The 27239-nt window shown below is 53.7% G+C and overlaps 2 protein-coding genes across 7 annotated transcripts in view; both read left to right on the plus strand.

The window, feature by feature from the left end:
* Capn5 (calpain 5) overlaps positions 1-10925 on the plus strand; it is a 54855-nt gene extending 43930 nt beyond the window's left edge. For all 5 annotated transcript variants that reach the window (XM_023716654.1, XM_004632526.3, XM_023716650.1 and 2 more), the window contains 9 exons: positions 1195-1387; positions 2110-2303; positions 2770-2847; positions 3558-3753; positions 4287-4409; positions 6155-6351; positions 6916-7031; positions 7523-7659; positions 8546-10925. In XM_023716654.1, coding sequence (XP_023572422.1) covers positions 1195-1387; positions 2110-2303; positions 2770-2847; positions 3558-3753; positions 4287-4409; positions 6155-6351; positions 6916-7031; positions 7523-7659; positions 8546-8728 — 1417 coding nt within the window. In that variant the 3' untranslated portion in view covers positions 8729-10925. The remainder of the gene's footprint in view (positions 1-1194; positions 1388-2109; positions 2304-2769; positions 2848-3557; positions 3754-4286; positions 4410-6154; positions 6352-6915; positions 7032-7522; positions 7660-8545) is intronic.
* Positions 10926-12796: 1871 nt separating this feature from the next.
* The window catches only part of Myo7a (myosin VIIA), a 68424-nt gene continuing 53981 nt past the window's right edge, over positions 12797-27239 (plus strand). For both annotated transcript variants that reach the window (XM_012515042.2, XM_012515043.2), the window contains exons 1-3: positions 12797-13001; positions 14394-14457; positions 25147-25260. In XM_012515042.2, coding sequence (XP_012370496.2) covers positions 14440-14457; positions 25147-25260 — 132 coding nt within the window. In that variant the 5' untranslated portion in view covers positions 12797-13001; positions 14394-14439. The remainder of the gene's footprint in view (positions 13002-14393; positions 14458-25146; positions 25261-27239) is intronic.

Here is a 27239-nt window from a genome sequence, read left to right on the forward strand (position 1 = left end):
AAAAAAAAAAAAAATGAATGCATGGCCAAAAGAGCAACTCAAGGAAGTACAGGGAAAGGGGCTGGGGAGATAGCTCGGTGCGGTAAGTGCTTGCCTGGCAAGCTCAAGGGCCTGAGTTCAATCCCTGGTTCTGCCAAAAAAAAAAAAAAAAAGGAAGTACAGGAGAGCGTGAGGATCAGCTCCCTGCCTCCTCCAGTGAGAACTCTTTCAGCATCTTTGATGCATTTTTTTGGTAGATCACTTTACCCAAATTTAATTACTATCTACTGAGCTGGCAGGACATATGTTTTCAATTTAAGATTTCTTTCTTTTTTTTGTTTTTGGAGAACTGGGGATTGAACTCAGGCCCTTATGCTTGCCAGGGAAGTGCTTATTCCACTGAGCCATCTCCCTGGCCCCCTATTTAAGATTTTTTTTTTTTTTTGCAGATGTTTTCAATTTATTTTTATTTTTTAAATTTTTATTTATTTATCTATTTTTTATGTTTTCAATTTAGATGAGCGCTATTGTTATACTCAGGTAACACTGTCTCTTTCTACTCAGATTTGTATACTCTATTACATATTACGTAGTAACATATAAGACATTTTTAAAAATCCCCCCTGTTCTACTCCAGGATCAGAGCTGTCTCTGATTCATATGATTTATTCATTTAGGCCAATAAATATTTTTAAAACAAATTACTGTATAACTTTTGAGCATAGTAATCCAGGTCTATTGCCCTTTCAAACATAATGAGCAAACCCGTGTATTTTCTCTACCATAGGAATTATTTTCCAGGTATTTTTACAAACATTTGATATTCCAAGGTGCAGGTACAGCATTAGCTTCCAACGCTCGCTCCCTGTTGGTAGACATGGAGCTTATTTCTGGACTTCCATCATTAGAAACCGTGTTACTCATCCAGAATTGGTGTGTCCAACAATGTAAGAGCTTTGAATGCTTTGGAACAGAATTGCTAGATTTTTTTGACAGCTGATTTTCTAAGCCACTGAGGCCTAGAAAAATCCAAGCCATGACATGGTGCAGGTCGCTGGGACAGATGTCGGCCTGGAAGTCAGCGCCGGGTTCTGGCGAGGGCTGTGAGACCTTAGCAGTTTGCTTGACCACTCTGAGTTTCAAGAGTCTTCAAAGGTGAAGGTTTGAGGCTGGCCGGAGAGCACTGGCCTGGAATTTTTTCCACATTGTTCCCAGGCTGGCGGGCTGTTACCAGGCCCTAGATGGAGGCAACACCGCAGATGCTCTGGTGGACTTCACGGGGGGTGTTTCTGAGCCCATCGACCTGACCGAGGGTGACTTTGCCAATGATGAGGCCAAAAGGAACCAGCTGTTTGAGCGTGTGCTGAAGGTGCACAGCCGGGGAGGCCTCATCAGCGCCTCTATCAAGGTAAGAGCTCAGCAGGCCTCAGGCGGCTCTGCTCTGCAGCCCTGAGGGGAGGCCCAGGAGCTGCTGTGAGGTCAGCCTATAATCTGGACTGCCCGTCAGAGGACAGGATCTCCGAGACCACCCCAACCGTGTGCTGTGCTGTGCCCTGCAACTCATGCATCTGACACCCTCTCAGGCCCCTGTGACCCCACCTCAGGTCCCTAAGTCAAGCTGTAGGCGGCGACCTAGCGCGGTGGTCTCCACGCTGGGCCCTAAGTCAAGCTGTGAGGCATCAAGCTAGGTGGCAGCTGGAGCCCCTGTGGCAGGTGTGGCACAAGAGGCCCGTCCAAGCTCTTTAATTGCTTGGGTTCTAACGGGAAAGCTCAGTGTAGATAGGATTTGAACCCAGGTAGAGCCAGTCCTATGGCGCCTGACAAACTGGCTCATCCAATTAAAAAAAAAAAAAAAAAAAGGGCCTCATGGCAGTGGCGTAGACATTCCCATCATGGTCTGTTTCTAGGTACCAAGGTCTTAATAGCAGTTGGCCCTGACACACTGCAGAACTGTCCCCTTGGTGGGTCTGCCCTTTCCACACACTGCTGGTGGCAGGGTTTGTAAAATCTGTGGCCACAGTGCTGTCCTCAGTCTCAGCCAGCAAGGTCTGCCTTCGTGGGAGGCAGCGTCCACGGACTTTAGGGTTCCAGGCTGCTCCTGCTTCTCTGAGCGCCTGGCTTCTCCCACAGGCAGTGACAGCAGCTGACATGGAGGCACGCCTGGCGTGTGGCCTGGTTAAGGGCCACGCATATGCTGTCACCGACGTGCGCAAGGTGCGCCTAGGCCATGGCCTGCTGGCCTTCTTCAAGTCGGAGAAGTTGGATATGATCCGCCTGCGCAACCCCTGGGGCGAGCGGGAGTGGAACGGGCCCTGGAGTGACACGTGAGGCCCCCCGGGAAGAGAGCGTGGGCGGGCTTCCTGGCAGAGGTGGCCCTGGGGCTGGGTCCTGAGGGCTGTGGGGACGGATTAGCACAGAAGCGGGGCTGAGTTTGGAGGGGGTGGGGAGTGAGTGTCTGGCAGAGGCAGTGGCCTGGAGGTCTTGGAGACCTGGCTAGGAGGGCACAGGGACGCGGGGAGGCTGTGGGGCCGATGCCCTGGGCAGCATGGAGAGGCGGGAGGGGTGGAGCTCTCCTTCTGGGGCTGTGCTGCCCCCTGCCTTCCCAGTCTGCCCTTCCCTTCTAGACCTCCAGGCCTGGATGAGAACGCCCACAGTTCCCAAGGGGGTTTGGGGCAGGGCTGGGCCGGCCCAGTGTCTCTGTTCCCGAGGGTGGCCTGGGTCTGCGCTGCCCCCCAGCCTCCAGGTTCTGGTGTGGCTCTGGCTCTTACACCACTTCCTCGTCTGTCCCAGCTCAGAAGAGTGGCAGAAGGTGAGCAAGAGTGAGCGGGAAAAGATGGGTGTGACGGTTCAGGACGACGGTGAGTTCTGGTGAGTGCTGCTCCGGTGCCTGCAGGGGGCGCTTGGCACTCCGGGCCTGGCTCAGCCCCGGCTTCAGCCTGCTGCGCGGCCTTGGACGGGTTGCACAATCTCTGAGCCTTGGGTTCTACCAAGAGTTGGGTAGTCATGGGCCCTGTCATCCTGTAGCCCCGTCTGTCCCTCCGAGGGGACTCCATGTGCTCTGGCCCCATACTGGGCCCTTGGCATGAAGCCCAGGGTGCCAGCACGCCCTTGCCATGGGGTGCCACCACATTTAGAGAGGCCCTGGACCAGGTGTGCCAGCCCGTGCGTAGAAACAGGCTTGATGAGCTGGAGAGGTCTGTGTGTGTCCTGTTCGCACAGAGTCACACCATGTTGCCTTTAGCGCTCTGCTTAACCCTTCAAGGCCTAGTGTTCCACTTTTGGAATGCCCATAACAAAGGAAAAGAATAAATTTTTTTCCCTTCCAATTCTTGTTTCTTGAATTTTTCTAGGTAACATACAAGAATTTCACACAAACATTCAGAACATTGCTGTCTTTGGCATAAGTGGGTTAATTCCTGTGTTGGCTCTGTAAGGCAGGCCCTGTGAGCAGATTCATTGCTATTTTACAAATGAAAAGATTGAGACCTACAAGTTGGGTGTGTGGGTACTGGGTGCACTGGGACTCAGTAGGGTAAAGGGCAGGTGCGGGGCCACCTCACACGCCTGCCCCTGCCCAGGATGACCTTCGAGGACATGTGCCGGCACTTCACGGACATCATCAAGTGCCGCCTGCTTAACACCTCCTACTTAAGCATCTATAAGACTTGGGAGGAGGTGCAGCTGCGAGGGGCCTGGACCCGGCACGAGGACCCCCGGCAGAACCGCAGTGGGGGCTGCATCAACCACAAGGACACTTTCTTCCAGAACCCACAGGTGGGATCCGCAGGGATCTCCACTCTGCCCCTGCACCACCACAGGGCCCCCCCAGTGTCATACCAGTGACCTTGCATGCCTCCCTGTTTGTCTCTGGGCCTCCCCATACCCATCTGTACAGTGGGTGGGCATACTGGCCTCTGTAGGGCTTATGAAACCAGCTTTACAGTTTGACCTGTAGATGGTTAAAGTGAAGAACTTTGCTCTCAGGAAACTTGAGCCTCCTGCCCAGAGTCTCAGAGGCCAAGCTGGGAATCACATAATGCAGCATGGTTCTATTGGTTCTGGGGAACTTGGCCACAGCCCGTGTCACAACCTGTAACAATTGCTTGATGGACCTTTACTGAGCGCCAACCATGTGTCAGGCTCTGATCAGAGCATCCATTATCCCCTGAGTTCTCCTCGTCTTCGCACAGGGAAGCTGTTGTCGGCATTAGCAGTTCTGAGAGCTAGGGAATGGCTGGGGCCAGGCTCAAGCATTCATCTGTGGTGTGGTCTCATGGCAGTGTTGCTCTCTTTGGCCAAACTTACAGTACATCTTTGAGGTCAAGAAGCCAGAAGATGAAGTGCTGATCTGCATCCAGCAACGGCCCAAGAGATCTACCCGCAGGGAGGGCAAAGGCGAGAACCTGGCCATTGGCTTTGACATCTACAAGGTGAGGCCAGCAGGAACCCCTGCCCTGGGGGAGGAAAGGAGGAGGCTGGAGGCTGGGAGAACAGTCTCGAACACCTTGGACCTGTCCTTGCTGCAGCTGTCTGGCTGCATCAGCTAACCTACCTGAAACCTGGAGTATAGACTGGCAGGAGGGCTAAGAGAGGGGTCGCTGCTGTTGGGTCTGAGCTCAGGATCCCTAGAGTAACATGTGGCTCCCCAGTGCCCTCCCTCAGGGATCAGGGTCTCTCTCATCCCTGCAGCGCTCTGTGTAGGGGGCCTCCTGTGCCAGGAGAGGTACCCTTAACATTGGCCCCTCCTTGTGACCTGAAAACAGGACTTCCACACGTGGCCCGGCAGGACTCCACACACTTGTTGTACTGCTGAGAGCTAGCGGGAATCATGTGGGCATGTGAAACACTTCGTCCATGCTGGGCCTGGCATTTGATGCCCTGGGTCACATCAAGGCCATTTGTGGCCATCATTGTGCTGGTGCACCCTTATAATGTGCTGGTGGATGTGAAGCTCTGTTGTGACTACGGCATTCTGGGACACTTGTTTTGAGAAGGGCATATCTTGGCAGTGGGTGACGTCATGTCATGGATTTGTGCTGTAATGTAGGCAGCCATGATGCAGTGGGTTCCACCTGCAGGCCCTCGTAGCGAGCTGATACCAAGCAGGGCTACTTAGTGAGAAAGGGCGGGTAGTGTGAGTGGTATGGAAATGCTGGACAGAAAAGGGGATTCATGTGCTACACAGGGTAAAACGAGATGGAGTAAGAGTTCATCACATGGAGTAAGATTTTAAATTGTAAAAATTTAAAATGTGTGAATTGTTCCTTGCTAAGATTTTTAAATTATTTTTTCCATGCATAGTTCACTCCAGGTAACTGAAACCATGAAATGTAGAGCTGCAGACAGAGGAGGGGCTTGTGTGCAGCTCTCGTAGATACTTGTACTTGGTTCTTCTGTGACGGAAACCTCAGGAACATGCTTGGGAGGGTCCTCTGGACTTTTTTTTTTTTGGTGTTGGGAATTGAACTTAAGGCCTTTGCCCTGAATTGCTTCCCTGGCTCTTTCACATTTTTTTTTTTTGAGACAGGGTTGTACCAAGTTGCCCAGGCTGGTCTTGAGCTTGTAATCCTCCTGCCTTGGCCTGCTGGAGGGTTACAGATGTGTGCCACGTGCCTGGCCACTGCTCTTTTTTTTTTTTTTTTTGTATTTTAGGGAAGGGTCTACAGGGTGTTCAGGGTCTTACTACTTGATTGAACTCATAGTGATCAGCCTGCTGACAGCCTCCCGACAGCTGGGGTCATAGATGCCCCCCTCCACACCCAGTCTCAATTGCTGTCTCAGTGTGCCCCTCAGCCCCTGAACCTGCTTGCAGGTGCTTTAATCCTCTGAACTTTTTGGCCGGCCCCTGCTCTCCCTTTTTAATAGTGTTCAGTGAGATAAAATTCTTAGACCATCTACCTCACCCGTTTAAAGTATACAACCTAGCATCCTTTAGTGTCGGCACAGCTGCACAACCACTACCACGTTCAACTCTGAGCACTTTTGTCACCCACTAAAGAGACCCTGCTGCCTTGGGCCATCCCACCCAATCCCAGCGACCCTCCTCCACTGCAGCCCAGCCCGGGAAGCACTGGTCTTGCCTGTTCTGGACAGCTCACGTGCATGCATCCTGGCAAGGGGCAGATGGGTGGGCTGGGCGCAGTGGGGCTGATGGTAGCCCCTGCATCTCCCGCAGGTAGAAGAGAACCGCCAGTACCGCATGCACAGCCTGCAGCCCAAGGCCGCCAGCTCCATCTACATCAACTCCCGCAGTGTCTTCCTGCGCACAGAACAGCCTGAGGGCCGCTATGTCATCATCCCCACCACCTTCGAGCCAGGCCACACCGGCGAGTTCCTGCTCCGCGTCTTCACAGATGTACCTTCCCACTGCCGGTGTGCGGGGCTACATGGGGCCAGGGTTGGTGGGTACAGTCCACATGGGCTCCAAGGGGCTTTAGTCAAGTGGTGCTGAATATCTGCTGAGGCACGGAGCCAATGTCCAGTCCTCTGGGCTGACCCCCTGGCCCTCTCCGTTCTCTCCCTTTCCCTGGGCTCCTGTCCCAGCCCTTGGTAACAGCGGGTCATGTATACTGCAATTCCTAGTTTACAGAGAAGCTTTGCTGGCCTCATTTGATTGTTCCGTAGCCCTGAGCAGAGGCCTGACCACTCCATTTGTACATGCAGAGCTAGCAGGGTTGTCTGTCACATGGCCAGTGGTATGGTGACCACCCACCATCTGCCTGGCCTTGATTCCAGAGTTGGGATCTTGCTACCACTATGCCCTACCCCATGGGGAGGAAAACCCTTCTGGGGGCCCAGAGGCTTGTGAAACTATCGGCATCACCTCGGGTGTCCCATGCTGCTTTCCCCTCCTCAGCGCGGGGCCCAGACTTAATGCTAACATTAGCACCCCTCCCCCTCACTTGTTTCTTGGCACCCCTCTCCCCTCCCTACCAGAGAACTGCACCTGGATGAGCCCCCCCGCACCTGCTGGAGCTCCCTGTGTGGCTACCCCCAGCAGGTGACCCAAGTCCATGTCCTGGGGGCTGCTGGCCTGAAGGATACCACGACAGGTTAGCTCACCAGGAAAGCCCTGACTCTGTTGGCAGCTGCCCCAGGTCCTCCCTTCTAGAGAGCCCCCAGCCTCCAGAGCTCTCCTGCTCACACTCAGCAGTCAGCAAATCTTCCCTGGCATCAACTGGGGGACCTGGGGCCCAGAGACGAGAACAGAGCTACCGCCTGCCTGGCAGCTTCCTGTATGACAGGGAGGTCAGGTTGTGGACAGACACCTGACACAGGTGCTAAGGGAGGGCTTCTTGGGGGAGGCAGCCTTTCTGCAGGTTGAGAAGGGGTTAGGGTATAAAGCCTTGTGAAAGGAATGTGGGGAACAGGTGCTCTGGATGGAGGAACAGACCTGGGCTGGAGAGCACTAGTCCGCCTGTCACTTTAGGTTAAGGGGCCCTGCACTGGGTCAGGCTCCAGCCTTGTTTTCCCTTGAATGACTGAGGCCAGGAAAGTGTCTTACCTCCAGACATTTGAGTCCCAGCTTCCATTTCTTCTCTAGGGGCCAACTCTTATGTGATCATCAAGTGTGAGGGGAACAAGGTTCACTCGCCTGTCCAGAAAGGGACCTCAATGCCAGAATATAATGTGAAAGGCATTTTCTACCGCAAGAAGCCAGGCCGCCCCATCACTGTCCAGGTGAGTCCATGGGGCCAGATTCAGGGTCCCAGGGTGCTGGGCTTTGGGTGATCTGTCCCTCACTCCTGACATGGCTTTGGTATCTCTTGCCCACATCTCCTGCTGTACCAGCATCAGGTTGTACATGGGGATCTGTTTGCCAGTGTGATTCAGACACCAGCAGGGCCAGTCTCCTGGCTGGGGACATTGGTCATCTCTGATGGCCTTGCCCAAAGCTTGGGAGCTGCTTCTTAGAGTCCCCTGTGGGAGGACCGTCTGGACAGGGCTGCTGAGACGGTTTGGGCTGTGGTTGTTTCCTGAGAGCCTATAGCAGGGGCTGGAAAGCCACTGTCCCTGAACACAGCCTTCCTTCTCCTCTCAGGCCAAGGTGGCTGGTGCGTAATGATTCTGAGCTCATTAGTATGAAGTGCTCTGCCCCCCAGGCCCAGAGCAGCATCTCTCTGGGTGCAAAACCATCTGTAAACAACACTAGGGCACCCCAGGGGAGCCACTGGAGATTTTCCAAGTTTTCTTAACTCTGGGTCCCACTGGATCAAATCATAGACCCATGGCTACTGGGGCTAGAAGGACCTCAAGAGACAGATCCAACCCTCATATTAGTGATGGGGAACCTAAGGCAGGTCTGGGGGAGTCACTTGTTCAGGTTCACCCAAGGGCAGCAGCAGAACTAACAATAATCTTTTTGAGTGGAAGAGCACTTTGACAGGTGGAGAGCCTGAGGCTCAGGAAGGGGCACGTCCTTGCCCATGTCTGATGGTGAAGAGGACAACTCAGGCTCTTGTCCTCGCCAGGTCCACACTGTCAGGGTGATTCTGGTACCATCACCAGCACCCCCATGGGCCTGGTCTTAGGGACGGTCCCTCCCATGGTCCTCTGTCTCCTCCAGATCTGGAACCACCGACTCCTGAAGGATGAGTTCCTGGGCCAGGTGCACCTGAAGGCTGAGCCTGATGACCTCCAGGCCCTACACACCCTGCACCTCCGAGACCGCAGCAGTCGGCAGCCCAGCGACTTACCAGGCACCGTTGCTGTGCGCATCATTAGCAGTGCCTCCCTCACGGCCATCTGATGCCTGTCCGTCTGCCTGGCCATAATTCTGACCACCACCTGCATGTCCTCACCAGGAGACCTGGGACCAGGCTGGGAGCCAACACTAGGGTCCTTTTCCCACTCTTCCTCTGACTTGCTATGTGACCTTGGTGACCTCTTCACCCCTCAGAGCCTCAGTGTCCTGAGGATCCCAAAGTATTCCCTTCTTCTAAGGGAGGCTTCCTGCCTCAATTGAAAGTAGCCCTGCCACTCCAGCTGTCACCACTGCTAAGGGACTCTATCTGTTGAAAGGCTCTGCTGCCTGCTGAGGAGTGCCAAGAAGATGTCACTTGTTTACATACAAACTGCTCTGCCCAAGCCTCATCCTGGCCCTTTGCTTCCCAGGCCCACTTCTAACCGCCAGACCTCCCTTCCCATGGGACCTACACCAGGTCTTCAGACCACCTTGAAAGGACTTGCCGGGTACCTGCTAGGTTCCTGCTTAGGCTAGAAATGTGTGGGTGGCATTTGTCCATTCTCTAATCCTTTCCATGCCCCCATCCACTTATTAACCCTGTAGAGATTTGCCCTTTGAATAAGCAAAGTCCGGGAGGCTCCAGGGGATTGGCCTGGGCCCTGGCCTCTGCCCTTAGGTCTCCTCAGAGGCAGATCCTTGGATGAGCTGCAGCTGCTGGCTTACTCCAGGCTCTGATGTTACCCACAGTGCCTGGTGTGAGGTCCCAGGAAAGAGTGGCCATGAGTGAGGAAGGGGTACTTCCTGCCTCTGCTGCCCAATGTGGAAAGGAGTGTGCCCAGCTAGTGCGTCAGGTGGGGGGAGGGCCCATGGCAGAGGCTTCTGCTGCAAGGCTCCTAGGGGAAAGGCTCTGCTGTGGGAGATGCCACCCCTGGGATCGTGTCACCTAGTGGGCATGGTAGGAGGGAGGTAGCTCTGTTGCCTGGCCAGAGGCCACTCCCCCAAGAGCCAGGGAGGCCAGTGCTCTTCTTGCTGTCTGGACCAAAATGTTCTTTTTAGTCCTCACTGTTTTATATTCTTTCTGTTTTAGAAATCTCAATTTTAACCAGGGTGTTTTTCAAGAAGCCCTGAGCCCTCCTTTTCTTCCTTGAATTCTAGTGTTATCGGTCTTCTGATTTTATTTTGATCTCAACTGGGGAGGAAAGTGGATGAAACCAGACCTTCTCAGAGATGATCTGGAAGAGGGTGAAGAGGAAGGTATTTGTATCTGGACATCTGTTGGCTGGTGCCAACTTTGTCCCTGAAGAACTCTTGCCTGCTGGTGCCATGATCCGCTTTGGGTCTCCTCAGCACCCTCTTTGGCCTTCAGACCAGACACAGCAATTAAATGAGGAGCGCATCTGGTTCAAGAGCAGGAATTCCTTTTGGGACCGTGCACTTGGACTCCAGGCCTTGAAGTGTGGGCTGGTGACCTGGCGGGAGGTGCTGGATCCTCTGATTTGGCGTCCTTGCTCCCCAGCTGGCTGTGCTCCTGGATCCTGGCCCTGGGCCATAGGAGAGGCCAGGACCCAAAAGACAATAGTACGAGAGGATTCCTTCTCATAAGCTGGAGCTTCCCTCGAGAACCTGGGACTGGAACTCTGCACGTGATCAGGAACCAGTCACTTAAACCTCCTGTGCCTCGATTTCTCCCTCTGCAAAGTTCTTCCTACTTTTCAGCACTCTTGCCAGCAAGTGCTGAGTAAGGGCAAGGGAATGCCCCACCTCCGAGTGTGTCCCTGGATGCTTACACACTATACACGCAATCACGTAATCACCACTTTTCAATGTCTTCGAAATTAGGACACCCAAGTCAGTGCTGGAGAGGAGAGCACTAAGCAGCCTGGCCTCGGGCTGATGTGGGAGTCTTCTGTTCAGCCATATCCCCCTGCGACACAGGGGCAAATCAGGACTAGGTGGCAAGCCAGTGTGGGCTTCAGCCTGGGGGCCACAGTACCTCCCACCCCCAGCCAACTGTCTACAGCCCTCTGGATAGGCCAGGCTGGCTCCTGGCTGTGTGACTTATGTCCCTAGGAGTCCTGGGGGACTGGATAGGTGAGGATGGAGGGTGGGTCTAGGAGAGCAATTATTTTGTTCACTTTCTCACCCAATAAGCCCACAACCCACACCACTCAGACCTGGATTCCGCTGCTCTCAGGGCCCACCACGGAGTTAGGGGAGAGGAAGCCTGCTCGCTCTCAGAATAAATGTTACCGCAATTCCAGCAAGACTTTTCTTGTGTCTGTCTGTCCCTTGGGGAGGGGGTGACTGTCTTCTGGCCAGAAGACCTGCAAGGAGAGAAGCACACCTGTGGGAAGAGGGCAGAGTGAACCAAGCCCAGCTCTGTGGCTTGGATGTGGTCCCTGCAAAGGCTGCTGTGTTGGAAGGTGTAGACCCTTAGAGGGCTCAGCGAGAGGTGGGCAGAGGGAAGAGACGGCCGCTGTGAAACTGCATCGGTGCCCTCAAGCACAGGCTGCTAGAAAGGGAGGTGGCCACACCTCTGAGCTCTGCTCCGTGCAGTCCGTGGCTCCATGCCATCCTTTGCCAAATCATGATGTGGCGTCAGGCCACTGCCTGATGTGGCCTCCTGGCTTTGACTTTGCAGCCTCCCAAGCAACTGGCCTCTTAGGGATTGCCCTCCTTGTCTCGGGTGCTTTGTTATCACAGAACTGAATGCACAGATTTCTTCTTGGGAGTACAAGTGTGCAGTGTGGTGCGGTTGGAGGTGCCTGGGTCTGGCGGGTGTCCAGGAGGATGCAGCGGCTGCCACGGATCTGAGATTTTTCTCCCCAGCCTTTCCACGCCACCACCCTCCAGCTGATGATTCCCACTGGTCTTCCACCTCGGCTCCTGCTGTGGGCTGTGGGCTGTGGGCGGTGTGTGCTCCCCAGGCTGCTTGCACTGCCCCAAGTCTGGAACATTTGAGAGGAGCTTGAGGAGCTCCAGTGCTAAGTAAGCAGCTGCGAGTGAGACTCAGAGGTGGAGACCCTCCTGCCAGGGTCGCTGGGGGACACCCTGAATCCGAGGGAGCCAGGCCTAGCAGACCCTGCCTCCCCAAAGGGCCCGGCACTCTGAGCTGGGGGGGAACCTTGACCAGCAGGGGGCGCTGGAGGCCCTCTGCACCTGGAGGCTTCCTGAGGACACAGCCACCCTTCTCTTGGAGACCAGGAATCACAAAGTTCCCGTTTCTGCAGGACCGAGCTAGAGCCAGCTAGAGCCGTACCTGGAGAGGTGCAGGGGTGGGGCCCAGACACTGAGGGAAAGGACGGCCTCAGGAAGGAGCTCTCGGCCTCCCGTGCAACCACACCTTCCACTTCGTCCTCCTTGTGTGGCTGCTTCCGCAGCGTTAATTGTTCTAATGTGATGCACACCGATGGCTGGGAATGTAGGGGGGTCTGACAAATGCTAGCTTGTGCATCCAGGGCCAAATAAATGAAAAGCACTAGGATTCGATTTTCACATCAAAGTGTGTCAAGTACCAAATTGGACAAGTTTCAAGGCTGTTGGGTATGACCATGCCTACAGGCAGGAATGTAGCTAGCTGGTGTGGCAAAGCTTTCAGACAATTACAAAAGAGCAAGTTGTGGGGGCAACACCGAGTGGGTGAGCTTCAGGAGATACACGGAAGGATGAGGTCTGGACCACAGAGGGAGCGTGTGCGGGTGAGGGGGGCTGGGGGGGGGGACAGGCTCCGCACTACTCCTGCTGTGCTGCCGCTGGCCAGGCCTTGTCAGGGTTTCAAACAGTATTACAGCAGAGAGTGGCTGGGAGGAGACTTCAGCAAATCAGTGACCAAGTTAGGATCAGAACCAGGTTTCCTGATAGGTGTCGAGGCAGCAGATAGAGGTACTGCGAATGACAGGAGACACCTGGGGCCTCTGTGTGACCCTGGGCCTCACAGGAGTGTTCAACAGAGCAGAGGCTGCAATGTCCCTGACTCCCTGTTGGCTGGTGGCGCTCTGTGCAGAGCCCTGGGCAGCCTCTGGACAGTAGTCCCAACCCAGCCGGCCCCCCCACGTTGATGTCACCACACCTAGACCTTGGAGGCCCCCTTGGGCTCCGCCTCCTGGGAGAAGGCTCTGGAGCGGAAGGGGAGGGTGACAGTGTTGGCTGGACAGCCGTCTGGACAAAGAGAACAGCAGAGAGAGAGAGAGAGAGAGAGAGAGAGAGAGAGAGAGAGAGAGAGAGAGAGAGAGAGATCGGGGCAAGCTGAGGGGAAGACCCAGCAGCAGGGGTATATATGCAGACTGATCTGGACCGGTGACCCCAACTTCTTGATTCCTGGGACACTGGGACTCAGGTAAGGATGGGTTGCCCTTGTCCTGGCACAGGGAGAGGGCATTTTGCACTCCAGAAGAAGCCCCTGCCCCTACAGCTGCTTGCTGAAGCATTTTTGCCACCCATAGGGGCTCCACCACAGCGGCCATCGGCTGAAATTGTCCTGAGCTTGGGAAGATGGAGATTTGTATGTTGGAGAAGGGCTGGGGCTGGGGCGCATCTGAGGGCCAGGGGAACAGGCAGGTAGGGTGGTAGAGAGAGTGCAAGAAAGGGCTCTATCCCTGCCTCTCAGGCTCCTTTGGTCTCTCTGACCCCCTTGGCTCTCCTTGGATAAGTCACTTCCTTTCTCTACACCCCAAGTTTCCCATCTGTTACTTGGGAGTGTGTTACCCACCAGACAGGACTTTAGGGGGTCAAGATGGCATCAGGCCTGGACTTGAAATACAAATACTGCCTGTGTTCCCCACTGTCAATTTGAAAAGCAATGAACTTGACATGGTCTAGCTCTTATTTTTAGAAATAAAGTGCATACCTTGTAGTTTTCCTAATGGGTGGGCCTTGACTTCTACCCCTTTGCCATCCTCTAAAGCCTTACACTTTCATAACAACCCTGGTTTGCCCCCTGACTCTCTCTGCCCCCATCCTGATCCCGGTGTCAGCACAGTGGCCCTGGAATCCTCTCCTGTGGCACAGGTGGCACTGGCCCTTCTTGCATTTTCATCCCTGCCAGGCACCCAACCTATACAGGAAAGACCACATATCCTCTGGAATCCAGAGCTCCAGGCCTCCATCCTGAGGTCAGGGCTCAGGTGTCAGGCAGTGTCATGGGCAGAGGATCAGATGCTCCAGTGCCTCTGAATGGGCCCTTATAAAAAATTCATGTCTTGGTGGCAGGTGGGGCTCTGAGGGGGCCCATGCCATGGCCCATGGTCCAGAGCTGCCTTAGTGGCCACACTTATCCCCAAGTCCTTCCTGAGTCCATCTCTGAGCCTGGATGAGGCTGGAAAAAAGGTGACAGCTCAGGCTCGGGCTCTGGCCTGGCCCTGGCCTGGATCTGCTCCCTGGCTTTAGGAGCACAGGGAGGGGCAGGCCTGCTGTGTAACCTTGAGACAGAACCAGGTCTCCTTCTGTCTCTGGGCCCCTTTGCCCAAACAAGTAGATGTGCTCCTTCTTGGGGGCCTCTGGATGACAGTGGCTAAGAGAACAACGGTGGCTCAGCTTCTCTGGGCAACAGTGCTGGGGAGAGAGATGAAGCTTGGGTCATTGGGGCTGGCCTGAGGCCAGAGGAGAGAAGCCAGGGAGGGTTCCCCGAAGGAGGCGGGTCTGTGGCTTTGAGGAGGTGCCCTGGTGACCCCTGTTGGCTCGAAGCTTCCAGGGCTGTTCTGCCCAGCGTGGCATGGTCTCTCTCCCGCAGAACCACATCTGCTGACAGCAGGGAGCAGGAGCGCTGACGCAGAACCATGGTGATTCTTCAGCAGGTGAGTGCTTCGCTTCTCACGTCTGAGAGCTGACCTGGTCGGTAGCTCACCTGCTGCTGTCCCACCCTCTGGTCTATCCAGTCTCTGCTTCGGGGTGGAATGCCCCTCCCATCTTATCTCTTGGGAGATCCCTAATCCGCTTTAAAGCCCAGCTAAGAAAATTTCTTGCCTTTTGGAAGTCTGGGACCAGCTCCCTCTGATGCCCCCTGGGCCTTCCTCCTTCCACTGACTGCCCCAGGGGACAGAAGCCTTGATTCACCCACATCTCAGAATCCCTACATTTCTAGCTGTGGACTTGACTGGGAAGGACCCTGAGGCTGAATTGTCCCAAGGGCCTTGGGCAGCAATGAGAGGGGACAGCATGGCCCAAGTGGAATCCCCTGGGGTTTTATGGGAGGAGGCAGAGGTGTTGCCACTCAGTCAAGCCCTCCAGGACCCCTTCATACTCCACTGTGGCCTCAGGGCCTCAGCTTTTTCCCGTGACCAGCCTGAGGCCCTAATGAGCTTGGTCTCCAGAGCAGGATCCAGGAATGTGGGCTGCAAGCCAGCGGGGGCTGGCACAGGGCCTCAGACTCACTGAACGGGTGATGTGGGGACTTGGCCAGCAGCTTCCTGGGCCACCAGAGGCACCACAGCAACCTTCTTCTGTAGGGTATTTTAGCTCAGGTAGGCTCTGGCTGACTGGAGCCCCTGGGCACCCCCTTCCTCCCTTCTCTGGATGCTGCCCACCTGCCCTGCAGGGCCTCTGCTGGGGGATGCATGAGTAGCTAAATGTTGGCTCTGCCCACCCCTCAAACAGGAGTGCCTCTGGCCCATCGGGGCCCAGCTCTGCCGAGCTGGCCACCTCTGCAGGTCTGTAAGGTAGAGCACACACACCTGGCTCCATCCTGAGCTTTGCTGTTGACGAGAGGGAGGAGCTTAGCACACTTACCTAGCCGTCCCTGAGCTCTGTGTCTTCCCCGGAGAGTGAAGAGGAAAGTCCTCTTCTCTGCACTGCTATGGGGAAGCTCAAGCCCACACCTCCTTCCACTGCCTTCCTGCTTTCCTGTCTTCCCAGGCTGCCCTTCTTGCCTGGTGATCTCTCCTCAGGCTTGGGAGCTGTCCCTGCTCAGCTACCAGTCTGATCACACTCTTCTCTCACTGCTGGGCTGGGCTGCCGCCTCCTCCTCCCCATCTCTTCAGCCTCGCCCTGGCCCCCTCTGCCAAGTGAGCGCAGGGGAGCAAGTGCATTATCGCCAATCCCAGAGGCTGGGTTTGAGTCCTGGTTCCTTCACTCTCCAGCTTGTGGCTCTGGGAAGATTGCTGCGCCCATTTTCTGCTTATGTAACAAAACCCTGATAATGGTACTAACCTGAGACCGCAATGCCAGGGCGTATAGAATGATGGGCTCAGTGCTGGGGCAGAGCGCCACAGACACTTCCACAACCACCACTGATACAGTAATACTGAGTGTCCCTGGGAGTGACACCCCATCATCCTTTATTGTCCCTTTATTTGGAATAAAAAATCTCAGGAGACCTCAAAGAATGCAATGATTCTTTCTCCATGTATAGAATCAGCCCATGAGGGATATACCAGTGACCAAGACTCGGCCATCTTCCATCCTTCATACACCCATGCACCCATCATCCCCACCTTTCTGAACCCACAGGGGCAAGGGGCACTTTCATAAAAATGGTCCAAGAGCCCAAATATTTCCATTGATGAAGAAGGCTTATTCATTTGGTAAGGGCTCTGTTAAGCAGAATAGAATCGCTGGTCAGCTCTCCGATGTGCCAGGCATGCTACACACAATCTCATCTCATCGCAAGTCTAGGAGGTAGGCACCTTTGAGACTGTACCCCCAGCTCAGACTGCATATTGAAACCTGAGCTGGGTGCACCTGGACACAGCAGAGAGCCATGCAGATAGGTAGGGTAGAAGAGGAGGGTGGCACAAAGGTGTGGGGAGAACAGATCAGACTGGCCACACTAGGTGGCATGTACCTGTGGCAGCATGGGCAGACCCATTGTCTTTATGGGCTTGGGAGTATAGTTGGGGTGCATGGGGATTCCTGGGGTGTCTGAGGCTGCCTCCTCCAGCCCCATCTTACCCACCCAAGCAAAGCAACACTGAGCCCTTTTCCTTCATGCCAGGTGGGGCAGCAAGAATGCAGAGAGTAACTAATCCCTGTCCAGGCAGTTTCTAGAGGGGCAGAGGGCTACCAGAAAGAAACTCTACAAATAGGGTTGTGACAGCCAGGGCTCCAGGGAAACAAAGCATGAACATGGGCCTGGGGATGTGGATGTGGAGGCTTCTGCAGGGGTGTGGGCAGGGAAGTTGCGAGGCCATGATAGTTGTCCTGCACAAACACACGGGACTGAGGGCTCAGGAGGACTTGTGGGAGCAGGGAGCATGAGAGTATGGGCTGGTGGCAACTGGGTCAGTCCTCAGGAAGTATATTGTAAGGGTATAGACCTCAGATCTGTTTGGCCTCAGAGTAGTGCAGATACCCCAGGTCTCCTCTGGGTGCTGTTCAAGTGGAGTCCTTCCGCCTCTTTTTCTGTGCCTTGGGGTCTTAAGTGAATCGCTTGGAGGTAGCAAGCACGAGGTTATAGGTTTTTATTCATTCTACCATGTCTACCTTGTTGTGGGAGAGGGTATGATAGAATTCAGGGTCTTTGCACTGAGCTACATCCCCAGGCCTTTTAAATATTTTTATTTTTAGACAAGTTCTCTCTAAATTGACCAGGTAGGGCTTAGACTTCCAGTCCCCCTGGCTGAGTCTCTCAGAGGATTATAGGTGTCACCACCATTTCCAGCTCATTACCCACCTTTTAATTGGAGAATTTAATCTATTTATATTTAAGATAATTTCTGCTAAGAAAGGACTTCTGCTTTGCTATTTGTGTTAGGTTTTAATATCATTCCCTCGCAATTACTCCATTACTGACTGCTTTTGTGTTTAGTTTGTCCTCAGATACTGATTTGATTCTCCTTTCACTTTTTCTTTTATAAGATTTTCTGTTTATTTTATTTTTTGTCTTTTTGAGACAGGGTCTCACTATACAATTCAGGCTGGTCTTGAACTGACTTTGTAGCCCAGGCTGGTCTTGAATTCACAGTGATCCTACAGCCTCAACCTCCCAAGTGCTGAGGTGTACTTCACTATGCCCAGGTGTTTTCTTTATTTAATTTTTTTTCTAAAAGTATATTTCTTTAAAGATTAGCCTTCAGTTTACCATTACCATCTTAAGTGTACAGTATAGTTAAAGACCAAGTTAGCTTCGATAAGTACATAAAGATTACATTTTCATATAGTTCTATCCATCCTTTTCTGCTGTCACAAATTATTGCTTTATCCATTGTGCATCTATTAGCATAGATTTGTCACTATTTTGTGCATACAGTGATGTTAATTAAATCCCTAATGTGGTGATAGCCATGCCCACTACCGGCCTCCACAACTTGTCATACTGCAAAAGTGAGGTTTCACTCACCAAGTGGTAACCCTTCCTTCTCACCTGGGTCCTAGAAATCACTACACCTTCTGTCTCTTCGAACTTGACGACCCTGGGTGCCTCATGTAAGTGAATCACAGAATTGTCTTTTCATATGGATTATTTTACTTAGCATAATGTCCTCAAAGCTGGCCCATGTTGTAGCGGGTGACAGAATTTCCTTCCTTTTTTTTTTTTTTAATAATTTTATTGAGAAAGAATTAGCAATGAGATAGTTTCAAAACAGGTTAGTAGTACAGTTGTAATACAGTTACAATAGTAATACATTGTATATTGTAGTCTTTGTAGTAATTCCTAGTACAAGATGCAGACATGATATCTTCTCTAAACACTATTAGCTCAAAACCTTCTTCTCACTGAACTAAGAGCAAGTAGCTGTATATTTATGCTAATATATATATATTTCCACTACACAATGTTCCACTTATATCCCCTTTTTTGTTTACTTTTGTCAGAGATGTATATTCCATTGCCATTCATATATTGTAGGTGGATGAATTCAGCAGAGTAATCCAACATAGTCCAGTAGTCTATAATAGTGGTGGGTTATCTGCAAGACTGGCAGTGTCAGAAGTTGCTGACTTGAGCCTTTTATAGCTCAGCATATTAATATGGCTTTACTTTTTATACCTCGATTTTATACTTTTCTGCTGGATAGTTAAGACCAAGATAAAGAAAGATCTATATAACAAAAAATGTAATTTTTGTATCTGACAAGGTCAGTCAAATCCCCTCAGGACTTACCCTGAAGCCCTGTACAGCAGTTTGTAGATCTTTTGTCATTGTCAGCCATGTGGATGAGTCACGGCCATTGCCTCACCAATGTGCTCTCTGAGAAAGCCTGAGAGAATGTTTTCTCTCCATGTGACTCTCCTTAGACACACTCTACATCATCGATCACTTTCCTCTGTGGCCCCATAATCTCCTTGATCAGAAAATTTGGGACATCACTGAGTTACACGATATTATAATACAGGTTCTCGTATGTCCTGAGTCTTCACTGACCTTGAAAAAAATTTCCTTCCTTTATGAGGCTGGACAACAGTCCGTGAACACAGCACATTTCGTTTATATGCTCATCCGCTGATGGGCACCACCTTGTGAGTGGTGCTGCGGGATATGGGTGCAAGAGCAACTCTTTGTGTACTTGCTTCCAGTTCTTTTGAGGGCTGCATCTGCCAGAATGGAGGTGCTGACTCATATAGTCATATAGCAACTCTGTATTAAGCTTTTTGAAGAACCACCACACTGCTTCACACAGTCACTGTATTATTACCATCAGGAAAGACACAGGCAATTCTGATTCCCACACTTCCTCACCAACACTGGCTGTCTGTTTTGGTAGTCAATCAGTCATGGTAATTTTTATTTTTTTATGTATGTATTTAGGACAGGGTCTACAGGGTCTCACTATACAGATGGACTCAGTGATCCTCCTGTTCTCAGCCTCCCAAGGCCTGGGATAATAGGCTGGCACCACCACACCCAGTCTCATTCACCATCTCAGCATGCCCCAGGGGAGGGGCCAACAGGGCATAGGGATTGAACCCTGGTCCCCTAGTGCTTGCCTAAGCGAGCTCTTTAGTTTGTTGAGCTATCTGACCCTCCCGTTTCAACAGTTTAAGTGTATCATTCTACTAGCCTTCTAGCCTCCACAGTGTCTGCTGAGAAATCAGGGGATCACCCGAGTAATAGTCCCCTCTGTCTTGCTGCTTTTCTTCTTCTCTTTATCTTCGCCTCTTGAGGATCTGGGATGCCTGAGGTCTGGATGCAGGAGGGGCCAGGGCCTCAGCACCTCAGAGGGTCTCCCTTAGGGACTCCCCAGCCACAGTACCCTCTCTCTCCCCTCTTCCCTGTTGTTCCCTGTGCTGTGCTCTTCCCTTGTCCTGGAAGGCATTTCCCGTGGTGAAGGCCTAAAAGATCATAACCCTATGCTGTCACCCCTGCCATGAATGGCTGTCATACTCAAAGCATTTGTTCTGATGGCACCAATCAAAATGCTTTACACATCTTAATCTGCGCAATCCCACAAGTGCTATGAGTGTATGACTGTGTCATATGACAGCCACAGGCACTCCTAGGTGGGGCAGCTTGCCCCAGGTAGCAGCCAGGGAGTGGCTGGCTGTCCATCCAGCTGCAGCATCTCAGGGAGTCTGTCCTTTATCTAGTGGTGCCATCCTTATTTGGGCCTGGACCTGTCCACCCCACTAGGCAAGGAGCTCCGAGGACGAGTCTCCTTGAGAGTGTCCTCCACACTTTGGTGAAGTGAAGTGTCCTTTACACTTAGGTCTGAGCCAGAGCGCAGTGAAGGCTGGTTGTAAGGGCAGGTGGAAACGATCGTGAGCCATTTCCACGCTCTCCTGCATCTGAGCAGCTGGTCCCTAAGCCAGGGCGCCTTGGTGACCAGGCAGGTACTGAGGGCAGTATTTGATCTGGGTTTGGCAGGAGGGGGGACAATCCCTGGAAGCAAGGTCCTGAAGGAATGCAGGCAGGGGGTGGGCACCACTGCCATCGGTCAGTTGGGGCCGGGGGTGGGCGCTAGATCCTGAGGCTGGGCTGCCTGCATCTGTGCTGTGTGTGCAGTCACAGGTCCCCTTCTTTTCCTTCCCCACTCTGCTCCCTGCTGTTGTTTGCGGGCATTTCCAGGATTCCAGGGAATGCAGAGGGCTAAAAATGAAGCCCTAAGAGAGAAGAGAGGAAAAGGAGGAAAGAGGGAGGACAGACATGAGCAGGTGGAGGAGGTCTCGAGGCCCGTGGTGGTCTCTGCTGCAGTCATGAGTCCAGTCCGGGGCAGATGCCAGGACGCCAGAGCCAACTTGGCCACTGCAGGGTGAGCTCAGAGCTGCACGTGGGCGCAGCGACGGGGCTCCAGAGGTCATGCGCCCGGCCTCAGGGCTCTGCTTGTGGCTGAACGTGGCCTGCAGCTGGGCGAGCGCTGGCTGAGAGGCTGGAGGCGGCGTCCTCACGCCTTTCCCTCCAGGTGCCCGGTGGAAGATGCTTCTGTCTGCAGTCCCCAGAGCTGGCCAGCCAGGAAGAGACGTCCACCAGTCCCCGAATGCAGTTTTCTCTTCCATTCCACGATAGGCTTGTGGTTTTTTTCTATTAATTTTGCTGATTTTGTCCAAAACTGCTTTTGGCACCGCTTATCCGCAGCTGTGACCTCAGGGAAGCCACCGTCAGGAAACCCCGGGATCCCCCCACTCCCCCATCTCCACCCCTAGTGTCACCTAAGCCGCCGTTGCCATGGGCCGGCGGCAGATGGCCGGGTTTAGGGTTCCCGGCGACGCGGGAGGGATTAGGTGAATTAGGGAGCTCGAGCCGCCGCCGCCGCCGCAGCCGGCGCTGCCCTTGCGACATGGAGCCCTCGGGCTGCGCCGCTGACCCTGGCCCGGGCGCCCTGCAACCCGGCAAGTGGGCCCTCGTGCGCAGCCTGAACCAGGCCATTAAGACCTTCGCGGTCCTGCCGGTGAGCGGGGCCGGGCGGGAGGGCTCGCAGGCAGCCGGCTGGGCTGGGGCAGGCCTGGGCCTCTACGCTCCAGCCCATCCACAGCCTGCCCTGGGTTGAGAGCGAGTGCCCTCCTTCGCAGGGCGGCTCGAAGGCCAGCCACTTGCCGGAAATGAGTGTCCGCCCTGGGTCCCGGACACTGAAGGCGAGCAGTTGGACGTGTCGTTGCTCATAGGTGTTTTGCAAGGCACTTGCCCGCTTTTCCTGCCTGGGAAATGGGGTTGATGAACCACTTTCCCTGAGCTCTCAGGGAGCTAAGCAAGGGTGGGCAGAGGCAGTACCGGTGCCTCAGTGTCACTCCACCAGCAGGTGCCCAGATGCAACCAGGGCCCAGAGGGGGTAGAGGCAGAGAGGGCTGGGGCTGGTCGGTGCCTGGTAGGAGGCCTTCTCTTTGCCTGCACTGACTCTTTCTGTGTTAATTAAGGCTGGTAAAACATGAGGCCAGAGAGTCTGAAGGACTGACTTAAAGTTGCAGGGCATTATGGGCAGACTCGGGACTGGAAGCCCTTACTCGATTGCACGCTCACTGCGGCCTTGTGCTGGATGCGCTGTGCGTGCGGTGCTGAGGGGTGCTGGGACTCTGGTGACCTGGAGAATACATGCATTGGCCCTTTCTGGGGAGTCCCTGCCAAGGCCAGGGAGCCTGAAAAGCTGGGGGAACATGCCAAGGGTCCCTCTGCTCCAGCCACTCATTTGACATCCGAGAAACTAAGGCACAGGCCGTGTCGTGGATGGGAACTTCCAGGTGCGGCTCATCCCACTGTGTGTGAAGTCATCCCTGGGCAGTGGGGCCAGATGTCACACCAGCTTGGGGACTGGCCACAGCCTGGGGATGAGGCCTGGAGCAGGGTCCCCTTCCTGGGGCCCCCTCCTGCCTCAGTGAAGCTTCATCCTCCATCTGAGCCTCCTACTCCTTCCCTTCCCTCCCCTAACCCTTCTCCTCCTAGGTGCCAATAAGCCTATTGGTCACTGATTTGATGACTCCCTGTGTCAGATTGCTGTTTCTCTTTGGGCCTCAGTTTCCTCACCGGTAAAATGGAGACCCTTATTCCCTGGCTGATTCTGATGTCAGGACTTTGCCTGGAACCTGCAAAATGGGTGTCTTCAGTGATTGTCTTGCTTCAGAATCTCCCTGAAGCCCCTTAAGTTGTTATTTGAAAAAGCTTTCTTCAAGCTCTGACCTGGATTAGAAATAGTCATCACTGCCCCACTGGTGACAGATGGAGAGACGGATTTGAAAATAAAAATCATTCACACCGTTTCCGGAGGTCAAAAGTGTTCTAGTCCCTTCTTGCTGTGTGGCTCAGAACACCTTACTACCCTCTATTTCCTGCTCACATGAGGTGCTCATTTTTGTTTTGTTTCAGTGGTACTGGGGATTGACCACAGGCCTTTGCATTGAGTTACATCCCAGCCCTTTAAAAAAATTAAATTGTTTGGGCAAGGTCTTGATAAGCTTCTGAATCTCCCAGGCTTGGCTCAATCTCGTGATCTTCCTGCTTCAGCTGCCAGGGTGTTAGGATCACAGGCCCGCACCACCATGCCTAGCCAGGAAGTGTTCTATTTTGGCTAGTCTGTGTTTCCTCCATGAAGATCAAATCTTTCCTGTGTGCCAGGCCTTGTCCTGGGTCCGGGGATACATGTGACTCCTTGTTAGGCCAGGGTCCTTATCAGTCTGTCCTGTTTTGCTCAGAACTGGGCACAGGGAATGTTGGGAAAGAGGGCTGGGCTTGGAGTCTGCCAGTGCCGGAGTCTGGTCTTGGCTTTTGCACAAAGCAGCTGTGCGGCCCTGGACACATTTTGTGACCTCTTTGAGGAGTAGAGGAGACAGAATCTCCTGCATGAGGGTGGTCGTGAGGCTGCAGGCATTTCCTTACAGGGGACATCTACCTTGCCATGGAGCAGACAGGGGGTGGTCTGCTCACCTGGCACCTGAGCTGGCACTCTTGGACACACTCCGGCCCTGCACTCACCTTCTCATACACAGTCACACCCACACACTTGCTCACACACTCTCCCATCACTCACTGTCCCTCCACGCTCACTGAGCCCTGCCCCATGCTTAGCTCTGGGGAGTGAGAGTTCTAGTGGGGGGCTGTGCTGGGAGTTGGGAGTAGGGGACTGTGCAGCCCAAGGGAAATGTGCCCTTCTCTGCACAGCCAGCAGATGTGGGGACAAATTGTTGGGGGGACAGGTGGGTAGGTGCACGATGAGCTTGATAATTCAAGACTCTGGTGGCGTCCAGTCATACAAGAAAGAAAGTCCGCTCCTGCCTGTGACCCACAGGGCTGTGTGACCTGGCCTGCCCACCCAGCAGCCCTTCCATCTGTACCTGCTGCACCCCAGGGTGGGAAAGGCACCCACTACCCACACAGCTCCACAACAGCTCCACAAAGGGCCATGCGGCCTCGAGGGAGCAGCTCTGGGAGCATGCTTCTCGCTTCCTCGGCAGCTCCTCCAGCTTCTCTTTTGCTGAAAGAAAGCTCAAGTTTTGGCCTGGCTCTGACATTTTATGAAATGAGGGCCTGGCAGGAGCAGAAGGCTGGGACAGCCATGAGCCGGTATGTGATCCGCTAGGTCTGTCCCTCAGCATGGGGTGAGGCAGCCAAGACTCAGAGGCTCAGGAACCAGGGCCACCCACCTAGGCCACTGCTGACCCACCCTGAAGCCATCCCACTGGGCCATTCCCATAGCTTGGCTATGGATGGATTTGATCAGCTGTCACACTTCTGTTACTTGATATAAAGTTATATTTTTACCAGGATTTCTAAATTCTCTCACCTTCTGGGAGTTTAGGAACCCCCCGCAAAATCATATTAGGATTAAAATAAAATCCATTCTTTTGTTCCAAGGGCAAAGGATCTTTGTGTCTCTCATGTTCTGCTTGCTGTCCACATCTCTGTTCTCCCTCACTGTTACCAGATCCTGCCACCAAGGCCTCCTGGCTGTTCCTGTCTTGGAGCCTTCGTGCATGAGCCCCCCATTACTGACCTTTGGCCTTTCCTCAGTGGGCTACTTCTCACCCCTCAGCTCTCAGCCTGGAGAGGCTCGCCACCTCTGCCACCCTCCACTTTTGGCACCCTTACTGCTTTCACAGCACCTACCAGTATCCAAAGGGGTCACATTAATAATACACTTGCTCAGGTGCTCATTTTGTTTCCTTCAACTATGACGTCAAGTCCACAGCCTCAGCTCCATCTCCAGCCCTCAATCAGTTAGCACCTTGTAGTCAGTAGGTGCTTCTTCATGCGTGTTTAACACATCAGCACTGGGTGCACTTGTTCTAAGCCCATTTCTCTGACTTTGAGTTTTAGACTTGGTTTGTGGGCTGTGTCTGAGAACCAGACTCCAGGCCACATGGTACAGGGGACATGAAAGACAGAGAGGAAGTAGTCTAAGTGGTTTGGTGTTTGTGTCCAAACCCCAGTGACTGCCAGGGGTAGGTCCTGGGACAGGCTTTGGACAGGCCTGGGTGGAAGTTGTCCATCTGTGTGGTTGGCTTTTCCCTCTAAGCCTCTTCTTACCTCTCTGTAAAAGAGGGAGAGTAGTGGCTGTCCCACAAGAGGGCTTGGTACCATCGTGGGGGTAATGGCTGGCACAACTCCCTCTTTTCCCTTCCCTCAGTCAGGCAGAGGGCTGTGGAGAAAGGGACTTCCCTGCTCATGCTTGGGCCTCTCACTGCAGGGGGACTATGTGTGGATGGACCTGCAATCTGGGCAGGAGTTCGATGTGCCCATCGGGGCTGTGGTGAAGCTTTGCGACTCTGGGCAGATCCAGGTGGTGGACGATGAAGGCAATGTGAGTAGCTGAGCCCTCCCGGCCTGTGGTCAGAGAGCATAGGGCTGCCAGTGCTCCATGGCAGGCTCAGGAAGTGACCTGCAGTGGGAGAGTGGAGCCGCTCCGGGCTTGTGCCCCGCTCCCGAGTCTCAGACACTGACTCTTCTGCGCATCTTTTCCCATGGCTCCAGCAAGAAGCCTCCCCCACCCCCAGCCCTCCCCCAGCTGCTACCCGTACCATTGCTCCAAGCACCTGATCCGCTCAGCACAGTATCTGAAGGAAGTATGTCAGGCTCCTTTGAGGGCAGACAGGCTGCAGTCAGCTCCCACCATGCCGGCTTGCTAGCTCTGCAACCTTGGCCACGTCTCCTTCCCTCCAAAGTCTAGTTTCTCTTCCCTATAATGCAGATAATCCTTGCTGTTAGGGCTGTTGGCTCCTGGGACCACACAGGCAAAGCACCTCAGTGAAGTCAGTACAGCCTGAGAGTTAGTGGGTCTGTAAATTCCTATAGTCTTGCTCTCTCCGGTTGTGACATCCCATGAATTAATTATCCAATAGGACACTGCCCTGGGAATCAGGCTAACAAGTTAGGCCTTGATCTCTCAGGGCTCAGAAGAAAAGGACACAGGAAGTGGGCCTTGCACAGGGAAGGCAAGTTCTGAGGCCGGGGCCCTGCCCGGGGAAGATGGGTACTCTGTACAAGGGAAGCTTGGGGCTGGGCACATGCACAATGTGCTTGTGCATGTATGTGGCACTGAGGACAGGCAGATACAGTACAGAATGGTTGTAGCCTGGAAGGGACATGAAAGTCAAAGGAGAGTCAGCCTTGGATCGTATCATGTTGTGCCTGGCACTGGGGACAGACGTACACCTGAGTCCCTGTCTCAGCTCCAGTCTGAGGGGGGAGAGGAAAAATAGGGCACAGTGAGTTGGAACAGACACTCTGCTGTTCCAGAGAGGCACCTCTAGGCTGGGTGGTGGACGTGGAGTAAGCCAGGGCCCCCAGTGTCACCCCAAGATCCTCAAGGATGTCTCCTTAGGGTCTTTTGACCTAAATTCTATCTTTGGAACTTCACTGCATTTGGAAGAGGCAGGATAGGCTGAAACTGTCATCCGTGGAGTCCCCGAGGCACTGAGGAGCAGGTTACTCAGCTACCAGTGCTGGGAATAGAATTGGACTTCTGGCTTCTATGCCCGTCTCCCTGATCAGCTTCTCAGCAGCAGCTGTGAGACTCAGGTTCCATTAGGCACACCTTTGTCCTCAGGACTTCGGGACCAGGGGGCCTACAGCACCCTTCTTGGGGTTCCAACTCCAGGACCCCCTAAAAAGCCACTATGCCGCTTCAGTCACAGAGAAGGGAACACAGGGCACAGCTGCTAGCCTAGCCAGACCTGTGCATCTGCCTGGAGCCCGAGGGTGGGGACCGAGGGCCTAGACTGCAGCTTAGGTTTCACCTGGGTTGTTGCGTGTCAGCTGGTATCCCGTAACTCTGTCACCAGATCCCCTCCCATCTGCACCCCAGGCCCTGAGAATGGGGGCTACAGAGGGGAAGGGGTTTGAATAGCTGGCAGGAGACACATTAGACAGGCTGGGGGTTGTCTCAGAGGTACTGGCCCTTGCCTTTCTGGCTCCTTTTCTGTCCCTGTCCCTCCCCCCAAGTCTGGACCATTAATCTCTACCCTGTGTTCCATGGACTCCCAGCATCTGGATGCATACAACAGGCAAGTCACACCTGGTCCCCAGAGCTCAGTAAGGGGTCTACCCAGGGATAGCTACCAGGCCAGCCCTGTGCAAAAGGTCATGGTTCCTGTCCTCCCTGGAACTGTGAATCCCCAGTCCAGAAGGGCCCTCTTTCCTCCCCTCCTGCCTTGCAATGCCTGTCTCTCCACCTACAGCCCCAGCCAGCTCTTTCTCAGATGAGTCCTCAACCTCTGGATTAATCCATGGTCATTGTCTATCTTTTTGTATCTCTCTGTCTCTGTCTGTCTCAGTTCTCTC

Source organism: Octodon degus, unplaced genomic scaffold (genome assembly GCF_000260255.1).
Source record: "Octodon degus isolate 3935 unplaced genomic scaffold, OctDeg1.0 scaffold00049, whole genome shotgun sequence".
NCBI lineage: Eukaryota > Metazoa > Chordata > Mammalia > Rodentia > Octodontidae > Octodon > Octodon degus.